This window comes from Gambusia affinis, linkage group LG11, assembly GCF_019740435.1.
Source record: "Gambusia affinis linkage group LG11, SWU_Gaff_1.0, whole genome shotgun sequence".
Classification (NCBI taxonomy): Eukaryota; Metazoa; Chordata; class Actinopteri; order Cyprinodontiformes; family Poeciliidae; genus Gambusia; species Gambusia affinis.
This window is the reverse complement of record NC_057878.1, coordinates 10,432,246-10,448,501: the sequence shown is the minus strand read 5'-3', so window position 1 is coordinate 10,448,501 and position 16,256 is coordinate 10,432,246. Positions and strand designations below refer to the sequence as shown.

General features: G+C 38.1%; 1 protein-coding gene across 1 annotated transcript; it reads left to right on the top strand.

The window, feature by feature from the left end:
• Window positions 1–476: 476 nt before the first annotated feature.
• Window positions 477–12,410, top strand: senp7 (SUMO specific peptidase 7). The gene is made up of 16 exons (XM_044130670.1): window positions 477–779; window positions 1,788–1,948; window positions 3,552–3,692; window positions 3,777–3,810; window positions 5,600–5,812; window positions 5,941–6,386; window positions 7,439–7,566; window positions 7,735–7,851; window positions 8,069–8,185; window positions 9,045–9,146; window positions 9,233–9,405; window positions 9,506–9,555; window positions 9,668–9,711; window positions 10,137–10,205; window positions 10,906–11,056; window positions 11,183–12,410. Exons 2-16 carry the CDS (start codon window positions 1,856–1,858, stop codon window positions 11,321–11,323), a joined length of 2,019 nt encoding a protein of 672 aa, XP_043986605.1. The 5' UTR covers window positions 477–779; window positions 1,788–1,855; the 3' UTR covers window positions 11,324–12,410.
• The last annotated feature ends 3,846 nt before the right edge of the window (window positions 12,411–16,256 follow it).

The following is a 16,256-nucleotide window of genomic DNA, read 5'->3' as shown; positions in this document are numbered from 1 at the left end:
CTACACAAGGAGGAGGTGATTAAACCATTTCATTCCAGTGTTTTGTACCTGTGGCACATCTAAAAACTGCAGGACTCCGGCTCTTGAGGACTGGAATTTGACACCTGTATCCTACAGCTTACACCTTATGCAAACATTGATGCTTGGGTGATCAGATCTTTTATTTAATTTTTTTTTTAGCCTCTGCATATTAATCATTAATTCCTGTTTTAATTTTTTGCTGCCCTTTTAGTATTTTTTGTGAACTTTCTTCAAGTTAATTTTTAACTTTATTTAGTTAGTGTGAAGGATTGGTTGACCTCTGTTCTAAAATGTAAACAAGTTTCTAAACAAGCTTTAGATTTTTTTTTTCTTAGAAGAATTCTTTTCTCCGTCATTTGCTGTACATGCCAGAAAACGTTGAGCGTGTCATTTTATATAATGTCCCTAATATTTTATAGGTGAAACGGTTTATGGAAGTGTTTCTTTTTTAATAGTCCTCATTGTTAAAATTGATTAAGTCCTTAATCTCTTACAGAAGCAAAAAAACTAGTGTGACATTGTGCTTTTTCAAACCGAAGAAGCAAGAAAAGATGGAGAACAGATCCCAACGTCTGTTGGTCATTGGGAAGACAGCGAAGACGACGTAGAGCTAGAGAATATAGACCGTTGTATTGTACAGTTCACTGTTGGGGGAGAAGATGTGTTGGAGCCCCTGGTCCCAGTCATCCCTGAAGGCCTCATTTTCAGCAACAAGTTAAGTTTATTGGCCGCAACTGAGACCAGCACATCTGATCCCAGTGAGTAAGCAAATATTTTATAGATCAGTGGTCCCCAACCTTTTCATTACAGCGGACCGGCCAAAGCCTTCGTAAATTTCTCATGGGGGCATGCGCTGTGAGGATCACGAACGGGGGGCGCGGCGCTGTGAGCTGGCGCAAGACTCAACCCTCGGCATCCGGTGTACGACTTTTCAAAATAAAAGCTCCTCCAGACTCAATACATAGAACGGACATATTTTATTAGTTCTGCGCTGCTATTGGTCCGGACCGCACCGGTCCGCGGCCCGGTGGTTGGGGACCACTGCTATAGATCACAGGTGTCAAACTCCAGTCCTGGAGGGCCACTGGCCTGTAACTTTTAGATGTGCCTCTGCTGCTCCACACCTGAATAGAATAATTAGGTCATTAAGGCTCTGGAGAACTGATCTACACAAGGAGGAGGTAATAAAGCCATTTTATTCCAGCGTTTTGTACCTGTGGCACATTTAAAAACTGCAGGACAGCGGCCCTCCAGGACTGGAGTTTGACCCCCCTGTTATAGATGATTCTCAGAACTTGTTAGCTTTTGTTTTGCACTGTTTATTTTAGTCATTACAGCACCAGGTATTGAGTGGCATTTGGACCAAACTTTCTGAGCATAAGCGGCTTATATTTGTAAGACTTAAGGATGCATGTGTGAATGAGAAGTCAGATTACCGTAGATACTATCGACTGACTTTTTAAAGTAACCTGGACAAAAGTATTAGTTTTGAATAAAAGGTTAAATATATTTAAGCTTTCTAAAGGCAGTTACCTTAAATGTTTCCTTCTGTTAACATTTTAGTCTCCTTCTGTTTACTTCAATCTGCTGTTTTATTTCTGCATCCAGCAGAAATAAAACAGCTGTAATGCAGTCAGAAGCATTACAGCTCATTTTCCAAAGATGCCATTTCAAATAAGGGTTTTTATGTGTGTGATTTTAACTTGTAGATGAGTAAAGTCTCCCTAAGAAAATGAATTAAAATTTCCTCCCCCCCCCCATTTCAGTTGTGTTGTCCAGTGATGACGAAGAGAACAATGACGATTCTAAATGTCACAGCAAATTGGTCGGAGAAATGGCCTCTCAGGTCGACGCAGTCGTATATAAAAACTCCTCAAAGGAAGCTGCGTCCCAGCAGGAGAAGGCTTTAGACGCAGAGGACATGCAGGTTGGTGCAGCAGTTTTCTTTCAGTCCGTGCTTCCTCTGTACGCGAAGGAAACTTCATGTTCTTGACACCAGGCAGGTTTGTTAACTGAGCTAAGTTAATGTATAGCTTAAGATGACCTAAGGAGGATGGTGGAGATATTTATATGCATATCGGATAATTATTTTTTAAATACACAATCTTGATATTTTGAGGCTGTGATTGTGTCATAAAACAATTCTCTTTAGCCAGCCAGGAAGTGAGCAGCAACTTTTCCGATGGTCCCACTGAAGTTTTCCATCTCTTAACATCTGAAGAAATGAGGAACTTATCTTTCCATAGGATTTTTATTTTTATGGCTGATCTGAATTGTCTGTATAGTGCCATAAGGGCTTGATTGCATTGCAAAATTTCCCTCCTCAAATGGACTGAATTAAGGTTGTCACAATTCCTTGAATGACTCGAGTACCTCGTTTATTAAAATTCCTCGAGGAAAAATAATCTGCCTCGAAGCTTTGTTAAAGTATGCTTCATAATTTAGTGCCCGGTGTTCCGCCCCGGTCATTATCATGGCCGGGTTTTTATTGTGGTCGGGGCAGCAAAAAGCATCCTTAGATTGACTGGCGCGATGCCTGGAGTACGGCAGCCTTTCTCCACCCGGAGCTGCTGGTTCAGAGCGAACGGCGGAGACGAGCGCGGCCGGTATATTTATACATTTAGACTGCACACTGCTGTTCTGTAGTTGATGCTTAACTCAAGTGGAGCTTTACGGACAAACCGGTAAATAAATTTCATGTCATCCCGGGTTTAACAAACGAGTGGCAGAGCGCATCGTGGCGGTACATAGATGGATCCGTTTCTCTGTGCGATGAACGAAGGTGTCAAATCCTGACACTAACATGAACACAAAAGCTGTAAATGGTTGGGCAAAGTGAGAGTTAATCTGTTAAATTGACTGAAGATGAATACATAAATTTAAAAACTGGAGTATAGTCATTGTTATAAGTGCATCTGTGAGCTTGCCTCTTTATTATAAAATTTAATCTAATTTTTGTATAATTTCTCTTCAGGTTAACTTAGAAAGGGAGTTATTATTGGTACATGTTAATTTTCCAAACTATAGAAAAGTAACTGTTAAGGAAGGAAGCTCAAATATGAGAAATTGGACTGATATCGGACCTGCTGTTCAATCAAGAGATTTTGGTGCATAAAGAATTTGGACTGATTGCATCTTTAATCTTCTAACATGTTTGCATAATGCTCTCTGAAATATTAAAGTCCCAGTTCTTTTAAAAACGTAACTGTGTATTCACATCATTAAAAAAAAAGTCTCTAAAGAGCAGAGATGATGGATTAGACATCAGCGCTTTACTCAAAATTTTACATTTAATATTCGTCCATAATCTTTGTAACATCAACACCATATGGTTTTAAGCAATATCGACAGCACAGTGTCGACTTATGTCATTTGTGTGTTTACCACTAGATGGCGCCAAAGTAATGAATTAAAGTAGTTTTGGAAAACTGCAATGTTAAAATGCAAACCTAAGTCAGGTCTTTGTGTCTCTGGTAAATGAGGATGTGATAATTATTTAATCATAACTTTTTAGTTTGTTTGTTGTTCAGGTTTTGCAGCTACTGATTGAAGAGAATACACCTTCAGCACCAGGTTCTCCTGCCTGTGAGGTGGACTACTCCTCTTTGAGTGTGCCTTTTTTGTCCATGTACTGCGGCTGTTACAAAGTAAAATCAGCTGGAGGCCTCATGGTAAATCCAGTGGAATAATCCTGAGAGATTTTTACATTCAGCTTCTGTTTCATAAATTAACGGTTTCTTTCTTTCCCTTCACAGATTTCAAAACATAAGATTATCATCCCACTTAAAGGTAACTGAATTGTTTTTTTTGATCCAGGCGACTGATGGCCTGTTCCTCGTGATTCAAACTTCTTCCCTTAATTCATGACTTGTGCCGTGACTCCTTTGTTCGTGTCCCTTTAAGCTGGTTTTATTGGCCCGTGTTCATCGGTCTTACCTGTGACCTTTGCTCCAAATTGTTTCAACCTTGCCAGTAAAGGAACCTGTTTTATCTCCTTCTGGCCGAGCTGTCTGTGTCCCATTTTAGTGGTCTGTTTTAGTTAATTGTATTTGTTCTCGTGGATTAGAACTTTTAAGACTCCACCATCACTTTCAGCTGAATATGACATTTATTAAATTTTTTTTTAACTGCATCAGTTAGTGCATCTAGGGACATTGCACTATATGACATTGCACTGATATGATTACCTATTTAAGGCATTTATTTTGGGGGAATCAATCAGAAATCCCCCATTAAATAAAATTAAGCAACAGTGTTACTGCTTTAATTGGCATTTAAAAGCAATAATTTTTATTTCATTTGTTTATTTTTTGAACATCAGGAGGTTCTACCATTTCTATGTAGGATCACAGGTTGCTTGGTGTCTCAGATTTATTTTTTGTTTTATTTTACCAAATACTTTTCGCAAGTTTCTGCATGGCTATACACTCAGAAATCCCCAAAAGCCGTAAATGGTTGGGAATTAAGAACTATAAACAAATGTCAATTTGCAAGGCTCGGTAATTGAAATGCTATCTGCACATAATTAGCGGTTCAGTGTTGGTTATAATAAGGTGAAGATGCGCATCTTTTACTGATGTATTTGTAAATGCAATACAATGAGGTTACAACAGTAAAAACGGCAACTTGATATTTTAAAAATGGTTTGTCTTGGCCAGTTCTTGGAGTCTAACTCCGACAATGAATTGCATTGTGTACTGAGAAGGAACAATCCTATCAGGTCGTCTTGTCCCAGACATTGATGTTTAACATTGCTCAAGATATTATTAAAGGGAATAAACCAAATGGCATTTATATGCCTGAAAACTTGGTAGCTTTAAGGTTTTATCTGATATAGACTTAACTAACTTACTAGTTAGTCAGGACTCCGCAGTTTGTCCCTTTTGATTTTCTTTGAGTTGCTGCCTTAAAATGCATCTCCAACACATGGTCAGCATGATTAAAATGCTAAAATTATCTCCTGGAATCTTGTCACCTAAAACACAAAAAGCTTATTTATCTTTAAACTTGTCTTATGTGACACATAGAGCTATGGTCTAGATCAAACCCATCTCTTGCTTCTGCTGACACGGCTCCCTTGAGTCGGCTATGTGAAGTTCTTGGCTAAAGTTTTTTTTTGATAACTCATTGTTTATCTCTACATTTTGTTGTAGTCCTAGAAAATAGTTTGGGAAAAACTTACTGAATACAATGTTTTACCACTTTTAAACTTGGTTTAAACGGCATAAACCAAGTTTAAAAGTGCTTTGCTTTGAATGTCATAAAATTTTATGAGTAGTGTTTCAGCTGCTCTCTCCACGGCTCTGTTTCCTACCTTGACAACCATGACCCAGCACAATATGCAAAACAGGTCACATGACGCTGAGTCACTGGCCAACAAATCAACAGGTGTTGGAGTTAGATCAGGGATTGTTTAAAATTAATATGTGGATCAGGTTGGGACATATCTAAAACATGAGAATTAAATTCTTTTTTTTTCTCTCTCTCTGTTTAACCTAAAGACTGTATTTGTGTGCGATTCAAATTTTAAGCTGCATTTAAAATTGATTAATCTGGCCTGATCCCTTCCTGTCCTCAGGCACAGGTGAGCAGCTGACATTTGAACGCAAAGAGCTGAGGAGGTACAGCGTTTGGGATCAGCAGGAGCTGGAAACTCGAGAGATCCACTTTGGAGACGAGGATCCTTCACCGCCTGGCGTCATGCTGTTCTTTGTGACAGAAGCTGCTGCTGCCGCTGTACACCAGGAACTTTATCAGCTGTGTGTTAGTGAAGATAGACCCATAGATACCGGTGAGAAGGGAGGAAGATGTAAAAAGATTTAGTTTATGAACACGCAATTTATTGGCTAATATTAAATTTTTTTTAAATTACTTATTTTTGTAAATTTATTTGATAAATGATTGTTTAATTTTTACCAGGAAAAGCCAGCCCCTTCATACTGCTGACTCTCAAAGATCCTTTGGAGGGAATGGAAGGAGCTTTACTTCGCTCCGTGTTGGACATCGACTGCATCAACAGAATGACGCACGAAAACAGCATCGCATACAACGGAGTTGGACTGAGCAGTTTATTGGACATAGATGCTCCAGTGCTTTCTATGGATGAAAGTATTGAGCTGATCACAAGAACTGGAGTGGACTCGCATCTGCTCTCCGTACTTGGAATTAAGAGCTCAGATTCTGATGCGAGTGTAGGCCTGGACAGTTCTCATTGTGAGGACGAAATCCCCGCTGCCCACATCTGGGTGGATACCAACTGTGAGAAAGATGTGGAGCAGGATCTCGAGATGGCGGCAGAAGATGGAGAGACGGAGGCTGAACCAAAGGAGGACCAGGAGGATGAAGAACCAAACACTCCCTCTGATGCAAGTAGTTTCTAACTTTTTTTTAAATTTTTTTTTTACTTCACTTCTGAATTTTTAAAAGATTATTGCTCCTGTTAGGTATGGGTCAGGAGGAAGTTGTCATGGTATGATTTCTGAGACGAAATGTGAGATGTTTGCAGGTTGTTTGTTTCGAACTCTGTTTCTTTACACATTTTAACCTTTTAAAATATTTCAACTTGGTAATTTTGAGGCTTAAGTTTTTGCTGCAACCTTTCTTTTTGTCTTAAATGTTTCGTGCAGAGGCGATAAACCCTTAGATTTGCTTCAAAACTTCAAGTCTGCTCAGAACTTGGACACATTCAAAGATTTTAAGCCTCTAAGTACCAGCTTTATTTTATTACAAAAAAGGAGGTGAGGCTTTAATGGTTATTGTATATGGATTTGTCAAAAATTCTCAACAAAAGCGGCTTGAATATACTTTTGTAGTGTCAAATGCTTGTAACACTTTATGGTAAAATGCACCTCTTGTAATTGTGTTATCAAACCATGAATTCTAAAATGTTAGCAATCCATCTTGAAGAAAAGTAGTAAAAACTGGGAATATCCATTGTATTCAACCAGATTAATGAAATTCTTGTAATGTGTCTTATCAACCACAGGGTGTCCAGATAGCGTATCTGGTTCTACAGAAGAGCAGTACTGCAATTTCTTTTGCGACTGTTGCATGAATTTGAGGGTTTCTCCTGTTACCTCTTATGGCATTGTTTAAAAAGCTCAATATTAAAAGTGTAAGAAGAAATTGTAACCATCATGTCCTTAACAAGCTAAAAGATTTGGTATTCGAATGGCTGAAATGACGCAAAAATGACACTGTTAGTACTGAGATGCCAAAAAAATACAGAAAATTTGGAAGAAAATAATTTGGATGTTTTACAGGTTTCTGAAACAAATGAAAGGCATACGTTTCCATGATGCTGGCCGGCTTTTGTTTTTTTTTTTACCTGTTACTTTGAAACAATTCAGCCCAAGGTCATCTTAAGGTGGTAAACACAAGTTTGAAAACCTCTAATTAGATGCATTTACTCCCACAGAGCAAAAAGGAGGAAGCCAGGCCTGTTTACACAGTTTGCCATCATAGAAAAAATGGATCCTACTTTGTATCGCTTTGTAAACCTGACTCCAAATGGAATAAATATAAGCATCGGGGACTGACTCAAAGGCAAGTGATGTCACTCCCTCTACATCCTTATGTTGTCTGGTTAAAACAAGTTTGTCTGCTGCTGCTTTCTAATTGTAATGTGTGTTAATTTGATTATAAATATAAATGCTACAGCTCTGTAGTCTGAAGTTGTAAAGGCAAACTACTGATCTTTGTTTTTATTCATAGGTTAATACAGTTTCCTCCACCGCCGTTGAAAGGGGGAATAACTGTGACCTTGGAAGATCTGCAGTGCCTTGATAGCGGGCAGTACCTCAACGATGTCATCATTGATTTTTACCTGAAGTAAGTGAAAGTTTGGCCTGTCAGGTAATTCATTTATTTTTATTTTATTTTTTTCTTGTGGTGAAAAACTTTCTGAATCAGCTATTGTGCGAGACACATATATATATATATATATATATATATATATATATATATATATATATATATATATATATATATATATATATATATATATATATATATATATATATATATATAAATCTTTTTTTTTAAACAGATACCTTATCCAGAATGCATCTGCTGCTATTTCTGCAAGATCCCACATATTCAGCAGCTTTTTCTACAAGCAGCTGACGCGCCGGGACAACGCCAGCGAAGGAGGCAACAACGACTCGTAAGGGAACCAGCGTTGCATATTTAGACTAAAAGACTTCTAATGTCTGGAAAATTTAAACATAAGGTATTATTATTCCCTGAAAAAGTTTAAGAACTCCTATTAGGAGTATTTGTTTTTAGGAAGGTAAGAAGTTGCCCAGTTCTTTGCGTGGCCAACAATTTCTATAAACTGAATGCAACTGAAGCTTTTTTATTTATTTACTTTTTTTTTTTTTTTTTTTTTTTGAGCAATTATTTCTTCAAATTGTTAATTTACCTCATCGTTTGGAATTTGGTATATTATTAAATGGAGAAAGGTTTACATTGTAACATGCTACAAATAAAAATCTGGTGGCCTCTGCTAGAAAACCAAAACTTTGTTACATTAAGGCAATTTAAGAGAACGAGGTATATGTTCTATTAAATCAACAAAGAAATATTTCACCAGACATAAAATCGAACATCTTTCATGGCCATCTCGGTCCTCGGACCTAAATGCAATAGAAAATCTGTGAGGTTATTTTATGAGGATGCAAGAGTTGCTCCCTCTGGATGATCTGCAGAGATTGTCCAGAGGAATAGCACTCAGTTTTTTCACACAGTTGGAGCTTACAAAGTGATGCTCTATTGACACAAAGATGTCCAAACTTTTACCTTCATTTTCACTACTGAATACATTTAGTCAAGATAAAGGTTGGGCTTTTCTACATAAATTATTTTAAGATTATGCTGCTGCAATAACAAAAATGCCATTGGTTCAACGCTTGTTATAGATTTAAAGCCTATATTGTATTTTTTTGGTTTTGCTATCTAAACAACTTCTTGTTTTATGAAGCTGTTCTAAGTAAGAACTGTTTTATAACTTCTGTTTAATCTAGAATCGGTTGTCAGAGGCAGAGGCGGCACCAGCGAGTGAAAACGTGGACCCGACATGTGGACATCTTTAAAAAGGACTTCCTGTTTGTGCCTGTTAATCAAGAGTAAGCGCATAACTCATGAAGACATGTGTTTTACATCCATTTGTGTAAAACGTGTAACCTGCTGCTTTACGTTTTTCTCTGTCCAGAGCTCACTGGTATTTAGTTGTTGTTTGCTTCCCTGGGCTGGAAGATCCACAGCTGGAGGACCGGGTGGGAGAGTCGGAGGGTCAAGATGAGGCCCAACAATGTAAAGGCTCTAATGATCATTCAGAAATCCTGGTGAGATTAGACCCCAGTGACAGTATGGAAACAGAGACAGGTAGGCAGGCATACCTGTAATGGGATCAATATAATAATGAGGCAGTGAGTACCTGCTGAAGCCAGATTGATTTTTCCTTTTTGTTTGTTTGGTTTTTTAGAAAACAGTCAGGATGAAGTGACCAAAGACCCACCGCCTCCTTGTCCAGTTGTAAGAACAAACTGTATTGTGCTCAACAGAAATGTTTTCTAATTTCTAAAAAAATAATTTTTCACAATTTACCCAATATTGTCTTATTTTTTATTATTTTTCCCCTGTGTAGAGTTGCACAGAACATACATGTCTGAGACGGACCGTTTGCAGAAGGTGAGTTTATCGGCCGCCTCAGCAATGACTTGATATGCAAACCTCAGAGCAGTTTATCATACACTTATAAACTATAATGTGTTTAATATTTTCCAGTTTGGTCTTTCTGTGAAGACCTTTTGTGTCTTTCACTTTTCATATAAATGTCAGCCATGTTTTGGTTGCATCAAATATTTAGCATTTTGTTCCTGATGTCGTATTGTACTAAACACTTTTGTTGCTACGTTAACATTAGCTCCTGATTAGGACAATGGAAAGATTTTTCATGAAGAAAGGTTCTTAAAAAAAAAAAGTAGCTTGTTTTGGATTAATTGAACAGGTGGACTTTAATTTTGTTCTTTGGTATATTACTATATATAAGAAGAAGCAGAGTTAAAAGCTGGATGAGAACTGTGATCACAGGTTTGCGTGTCTTTCTCCTGCAGGCCGTGCATTCTTATCATGGATTCTCTCAAACTTTCTTCCCACGAGCGGATCTGCAAACTCTTACGGGAGTAAGTTGAACACTTTAAACCTACAGTGAAGGTCTTTGTGAGTAGATGGGGGGAGGGAAGGGAAGCTTCAGACATGAAGAGGTTAACTTTGCTAAACATTGACACTTTAATAAGACGAAAATTGAAGTTTTTGATTAAAAACACCAAAGGCATCCACTGTAAGTCAAAAATATTTTCCGCCCCTGGCACCGCCAACTGTTTTAAACCCTCAGGCAGTTTAAACAAATCTGGTCAAGTTTGTTAAATTGCTAAATAACGGGTCCTTGACATGGTCTTTTATCAGATCGGCACAGACGTGCTTCACCTGGCATGAAATTTACTTTTATTTGTAACATTTTGGGCACACGCCTGAATAAAATGGCTGAACTTCTTCATCAGCATGTGATCCAGCTCTGAATGAGCCATTCATCTGACTCAGGGATGTTGGAGGAGGGATGTGTGGGGAATCCCTGATCTAGAGAAATTGTAACAAAAGATTGGGTTCTTTCTTCCCAGGATATTTTTGCTGCAACTACTTCTAAGCATGTTTTGGTTTCCTACTGTGTAAATCTTCTAAAATCAAAGTTCGGGGTTAGGAAAAAAGTCCAGTGTGGGTTTACATTGCTGCAATAAACAATTATCGGGGATATTTGCCAGGAGGTTTGGTTGCTGTGTGTCCAGCTGATTCGTGTGTGTGTGTGTGTGTGTGTGCTCTCTCCAGGTATTTGCAGTCAGAATGGGAGGTTCGTCGTGGATCATCAAGGGAGTTTGGTTTAGATCAGATGAAAAGCTCACATTGTCAAGTTCCACTTCAGGATAACAGCAGTGACTGTGGCCTTTACCTCCTTCAATATGTTGAGTGTTTTTTAAAGGTACAAAACTTAAGTTTATGGCCCTTAATTTTATTGGATAATCTGAATTGCTTTGAGAAGAATATGTCATGCTTTTTGTTTTGGTTTTTTTAAGGTGAGCTCATGAAATGATTTGTTGTTCTGCAGGACCCTGTGGTGCATTTTGATTTACCTCTGCAGCTGCAAAAATGGTTCTCCTGCCAGGTGGTTCGGAAGAAACGGGACGAAATCCGAAATCTGATCCTTAACATTTACCGGCATCAAAACCTGGACAGTAAAAACACATAAAGTAGCTCTGCTGCTCAGCGAATCACATTCCTGAAGTCATTATAGAGCATTGCTCATAATGAGCAAAAGACATTTTATTTCAGTGTAAACTGGAACAAGTTCCTCTGAACATGATTATTTCAGCCCATGTCTTTGACCAAACCAATAACCGTAACTCAAGTATTTGGTAAGTAGAAATCAAAAATGTCTGTTCATCCAACCAATTAAGGCCTAAAGATTTGCAAACCCTGACAGGTTGCTCACAATTTATTTATATATTTTTTTCTCCCAAATGCTCAGCGACTTTTATAAAATTTGTGTTGAAGGATTAAACAGAAGCTTCATTTAAATATTGGTTTGAAAGTAAAAACAGGACAATGTCAAAGTGTAGCTCATGAAGATAAATTGAGCAGTTAGACTTGGTTCACCTGGTTTGTTGACCATTGTTACCTTACATGTGTCGGGTTTGTTCGAGTTAAAGATCTGATTATTGTGACGGGTTTCTTCCATCTGTTTACCAAGATTTAAACCTCTGGATCGTAACAATGAAGGAAACGATTCATCCAGCAGTCGCCTCTGTGCTGTGAAGCAAAACGCTTATTCTGTGCACAAGTCTACAGGAAAAACCAGTACTGGTCCCACGTGAAATGATGCAGCCAACATAAATTATACACAGTTACCGCTTGGCTTCATTACCTGTACAGTAGGGTTAAAAATGTATATTTTGGTACAGATTTTAGAATTGACGACTTGGTGAAGTTGAACTTGTTCTCTAGCGGTCAAAAATTGTTAAAAGCATTAAAATCCCAACCTAGTGACATTGATTCAGTTTGCTTTTTTGATGATGTTTAAAACTTATCACGTTAGTCCCAGTTTGCTGCCTTTACTTTCTGTTTGAATTTGTCGTACGACTTTACTCCGTATTTTATTTTAATATTTTTTTTTTACCCCCCACATTCTGGCTTCTTGTTTTATATTTATATTTTTAACTCTACATCTGTAATTGAATTAGTTGTTTAGGATGAATGTGTGTGATGAACATCAGTTAGCTCATCCCCTGAATGCAGTTGGTTTCTGTTGTGCATTAAAGCTTCTTGAACAAACTAAATCCAACTGTATGGTATTTTTAATTTGAAATGAGCAGAACCCAGTGAAGATTTCAAGAAATCCACAGATTTGAGAATATTCTTTTGCTCAGTTTTTCCAAGCTTTACCAGCCTTTTTTTTTTTCTCCCCCCCTCCCAATAGTTTCTGAAAGCGTTTTTTTTTTACACCTGTACTCTGACAAATTGAATTCTTTAACTTCCTTTAGCCAAAACGTGTTTACGTTGTAGCGCTTGCTGGAATAATCTGCCAAGTGTTACATGCTCGGGTATATTTAGTCCGTCTGACTTGAAGATCCGCCTCCTGAACTGTGCCGTCCATTTAAATAAAACATTTGTCTTGCAAAAGTTTTCACACTCCATTACTCATCTTCTAGGACAAACACAAATTCAGTATATTTTATTAAGGTCTTATGTGAAGGACTACAAATTGTGCCTAAGATGAAACGGTGGGGAAGAGGGTGAATTTTCTTTCAGATCAGAACTCTGTTTTTTTTGTTTTGTTTTGTTTTTTATACCCTTTAAATAAAATCTGGCTCAACCAGTTGCCTTGGGAAGCCATATAACTGGTAGAAGTGAACAAGAACAACTAGCAACCCGCGTTATTTCAAGAAGCTGGAGAAGTTGTCATCGATTTCAAGGTATTTTGTGCTCAAAACAATCCGATTGAAGGAGAGTGACAAGAAAGTTGAACGTTGAATCTCTTGTACGTTAGACCAAAAATGAGTTGAAAATTGTTAGCCTACTTGGAGAGACCATGTTTGGTGAAGAGCTCACCATCATGAATGCAGCTGATGGAGTTTGAGTAGTTGGCATAGATTGGGTAAATGTCAGTCTTTAGCAGCCACACTTGCAGCACAAAGTGTTGATTCTGGTGTGTTTACCTGACCCCTTAATCAATACTTTTACTAACACTGTCTGACCTAAAGCCAAGTCCATGGCAGAAAACATTTAAAATCACTCTTAAAAAAAAAAAGAAAGGGGAGGGTTAAATATTCAGTCATGTCAGACGTTTGACTACAAAAAGTGAAACATGTTGGTGGTTTATGTATTTGTGTATATATGTGTAATAAATCCAAACTTCTACCAGTTATTTTTTTGGAGACCTTTGTGCCAATTCAATCCCAGCCCGTACTTATCTGCTCTTTTATTACTTTGTTTAAATTGCTTACATGTGTATGATGACTACTTGAAGCCAAGAAGGGACTGATCTGTTTTACAGAAGCAGGATAACATCTTCCAGAACGGTTAGGCCCGAGTCAGGGAATCTTAGTTATTTTAATTTAGGAAAAAGAATATTAACTTGTAGCTGCTGCTCTCAATTATTCTTGTTTTATGATGCATTTAGATTGAAATTTAGTGGATTTGATGTTTTTCCAAAAGGCTCGAACAAGCCTTTGTTGAGATAACGGCACCTTACACACGCACACACCTCATTCTCAAAGATAACCCTCGTGCAGCTTTCCGTTTCATTCTCTCTTTCCCCTTTGCTGTACGTCCTCTCTTCACAGCTTTGCTCCAGTAACTTCTTGACGAGTTTTTCTAACAAGCTTAAAATCAACAGGATTAGAGAGAATTAAAAAATCCCCTTCTCTCTACAGGCCATCTGCCTGTCCACCTGAGCCTAGGGGCTGAACTCTCAGCACGGTGACACACACACCTTTCAGCCGCGTAGTGAACCAAACCAGGGACAGGCTCTATTGGCAAATGCTTTCTCATCATTATTGGTTTTTCCTTTGGCTTTGGAGAGTTTTGAACTATGCAAACTCTTAAGCAGCTATCTCGTTACTTGAGAGGAAAGACATGTCTTCTTGATCCCTTTCCGAGTCCACGGATTTAAACCCAATCACGGATTTAACATGAGCAGCGCTTCCTGGAGAAGTGTTTTCTTTTGTGCTCTCTTTAGCCTCACAGTCATAATTTTGAGCAGACTCTCAGGTAAGGAATTTGTTGTAAACCAAATGTTTTCTACATTGTCATGTGCAGCTTGGGGGGAAAAAAAGAAGGTAAAGTTTTTGAATAATTTATTTATTTTTCTTCTTCTGTGATTGTACAGATGCCACACTGGAAGGCTCCTCTATGGGATACCTGGGTAAGCCTTTTTCTCAGGAACCAGCGGGGTTTCCTCAAATCATCCGGGTGTCTGATGTCAAGGCATCTCATGACGGCCATGCTGTCACCTCTCGAAGGAAAAGGAATATCTTTTATCAGGGCGGACTCAGACTGTGTGGACAAGAGACTGCTGAGGAGGTTGTTGCAAACCATTTAGGCTATTTTCACCTCAGAGGTAAGTTGGCTGGGCTTTGTCTGGATACTGAGAGCTGTTAGATCTAATGAGATATACATTTGGAAAAGTCTATGGTCCACTCACAGGGTCACTTTACCCGAGCGAAACACAAGAACACACTCAACTTGTGCCATCTTCACAAAATCTGTTCCTCAGAAAGAAGCACACACACACATCAGCAGGTGGCAGCTTTGCCTACCTGCTTTAAACAGTGTGACACATTTTACCCAGATGACATCAAATTACAAGAAACGGGAGCAAAACCTGACAGATCAAGAATCTTCAATAGTTGGCGACAGTAATGATATATATGCTACTTAGGGTTTTGTAATATATGCATTGCTTTTATATGTTTACAAGTCTCCTAGACTAGAAACAACTATAGGGTGCAGTTATGAAGGCATAAAGAGTCCTCGTTAAGAGGGGAAAGACAAGAAAGAATGCCCTTCTAGTAATGAAAATATGTGATCATCTTCATAAATCATGAGATGACTCAAAGCAATAATTAAATGTCTAAGATAAGTAGAAATGTGACTTTTAATGCTCTGAGGCCGAGTTTCTGGCCATCAGGCATCATGAGAGGATAACAATCACCGTTTCAGAAGAGAAGCAAGAAGAGGCATCTTGGCCTCTAACAATCAAATTTGAGGATTTATATACATCCTTACCTTGGATGTCAGTAACCATGGAGACAGCTGTCTATTCAAGGAGGTTTCAAATTTTTATTGTCACTCTTCAAAGGCTCAGCAGCTGAGCGCCCGGCAGTTCAGCCTGAGGGGCTGACTGAAAACTTTCAGACTATCAGAGAAACTTTAAAAATTATGTAGCTTTATCTTAAAGCTAAAGTTTAATCAGTAATACTTTTATAACAAATTTATGTCCGATCATGATTTCTTGGTTAATGTCAAGTTGTTAAAACAAAGACATTTTGAGTAATGTCAACTTTGTATTAAACGTGTCATGATTTAACGAATGACGCTTTATGACAACAGTCATAAATATTCACGAAGACTTACTCATGTTCATGACAGGTTGTTATGTCATGTTTATGACGGTGTCACGGTGTCTTATTCACAACCCGTCAAATAGGTAATCAATTACATTATTTTATCAGTTTGATTAAATTTAAAATGTAGAAAATGACTATGTAATTAAAAGGCAGTACACTGCTTATGTCTCTAAACCTACAGCAGAGTCCAAAGATTTAACTAATTGCAGCGGTTATGTCCACAAAAGCCTGTTAAGCTAACTTAGAATAACACAAATGGTGATAGAAATGATGCTTATGCATACTTATGAATTTCTAATGATTTTAGCCACAATTAATAAGATGAGTGTAGTATGTTGTGATTCATGACGGTGGACGAATGCTTTAAGCCATTAAAACCTTTACTAAGATTTCTGCTTGAGGATGAAAATTAAAATAAGACCAGGGTACATCCAGGCCCCAAAACAATTTTACGAAGCAACAGAAACAGCTGTTGTCATGGCGTGCCGCTGTAGTCATCAAACTCTTTTTAAAGACCCGCTTGATGTTCTTTTAGATGACCTCAGATGAATCAGT

What these genes read in the sequence shown, in the direction of transcription:
- senp7 (XM_044130670.1), top strand. Translation starts at nt 1,856, where the DNA reads ATGGCCTCTCAGGTCGACGCAGTCGTATATAAAAACTCCTCAAAGGAA. An exon ending in ATCATTGATTTTTACCTGAA is followed by an intron (nt 7,852 to 8,068) that starts GTAAGTGAAAGT and finishes TTTTTTAAACAG; the next exon opens with ATACCTTATCCAGAATGCAT. An exon ending in CACCGCCTCCTTGTCCAGTT is followed by an intron (nt 9,556 to 9,667) that starts GTAAGAACAAAC and finishes TCCCCTGTGTAG; the next exon opens with AGTTGCACAGAACATACATG.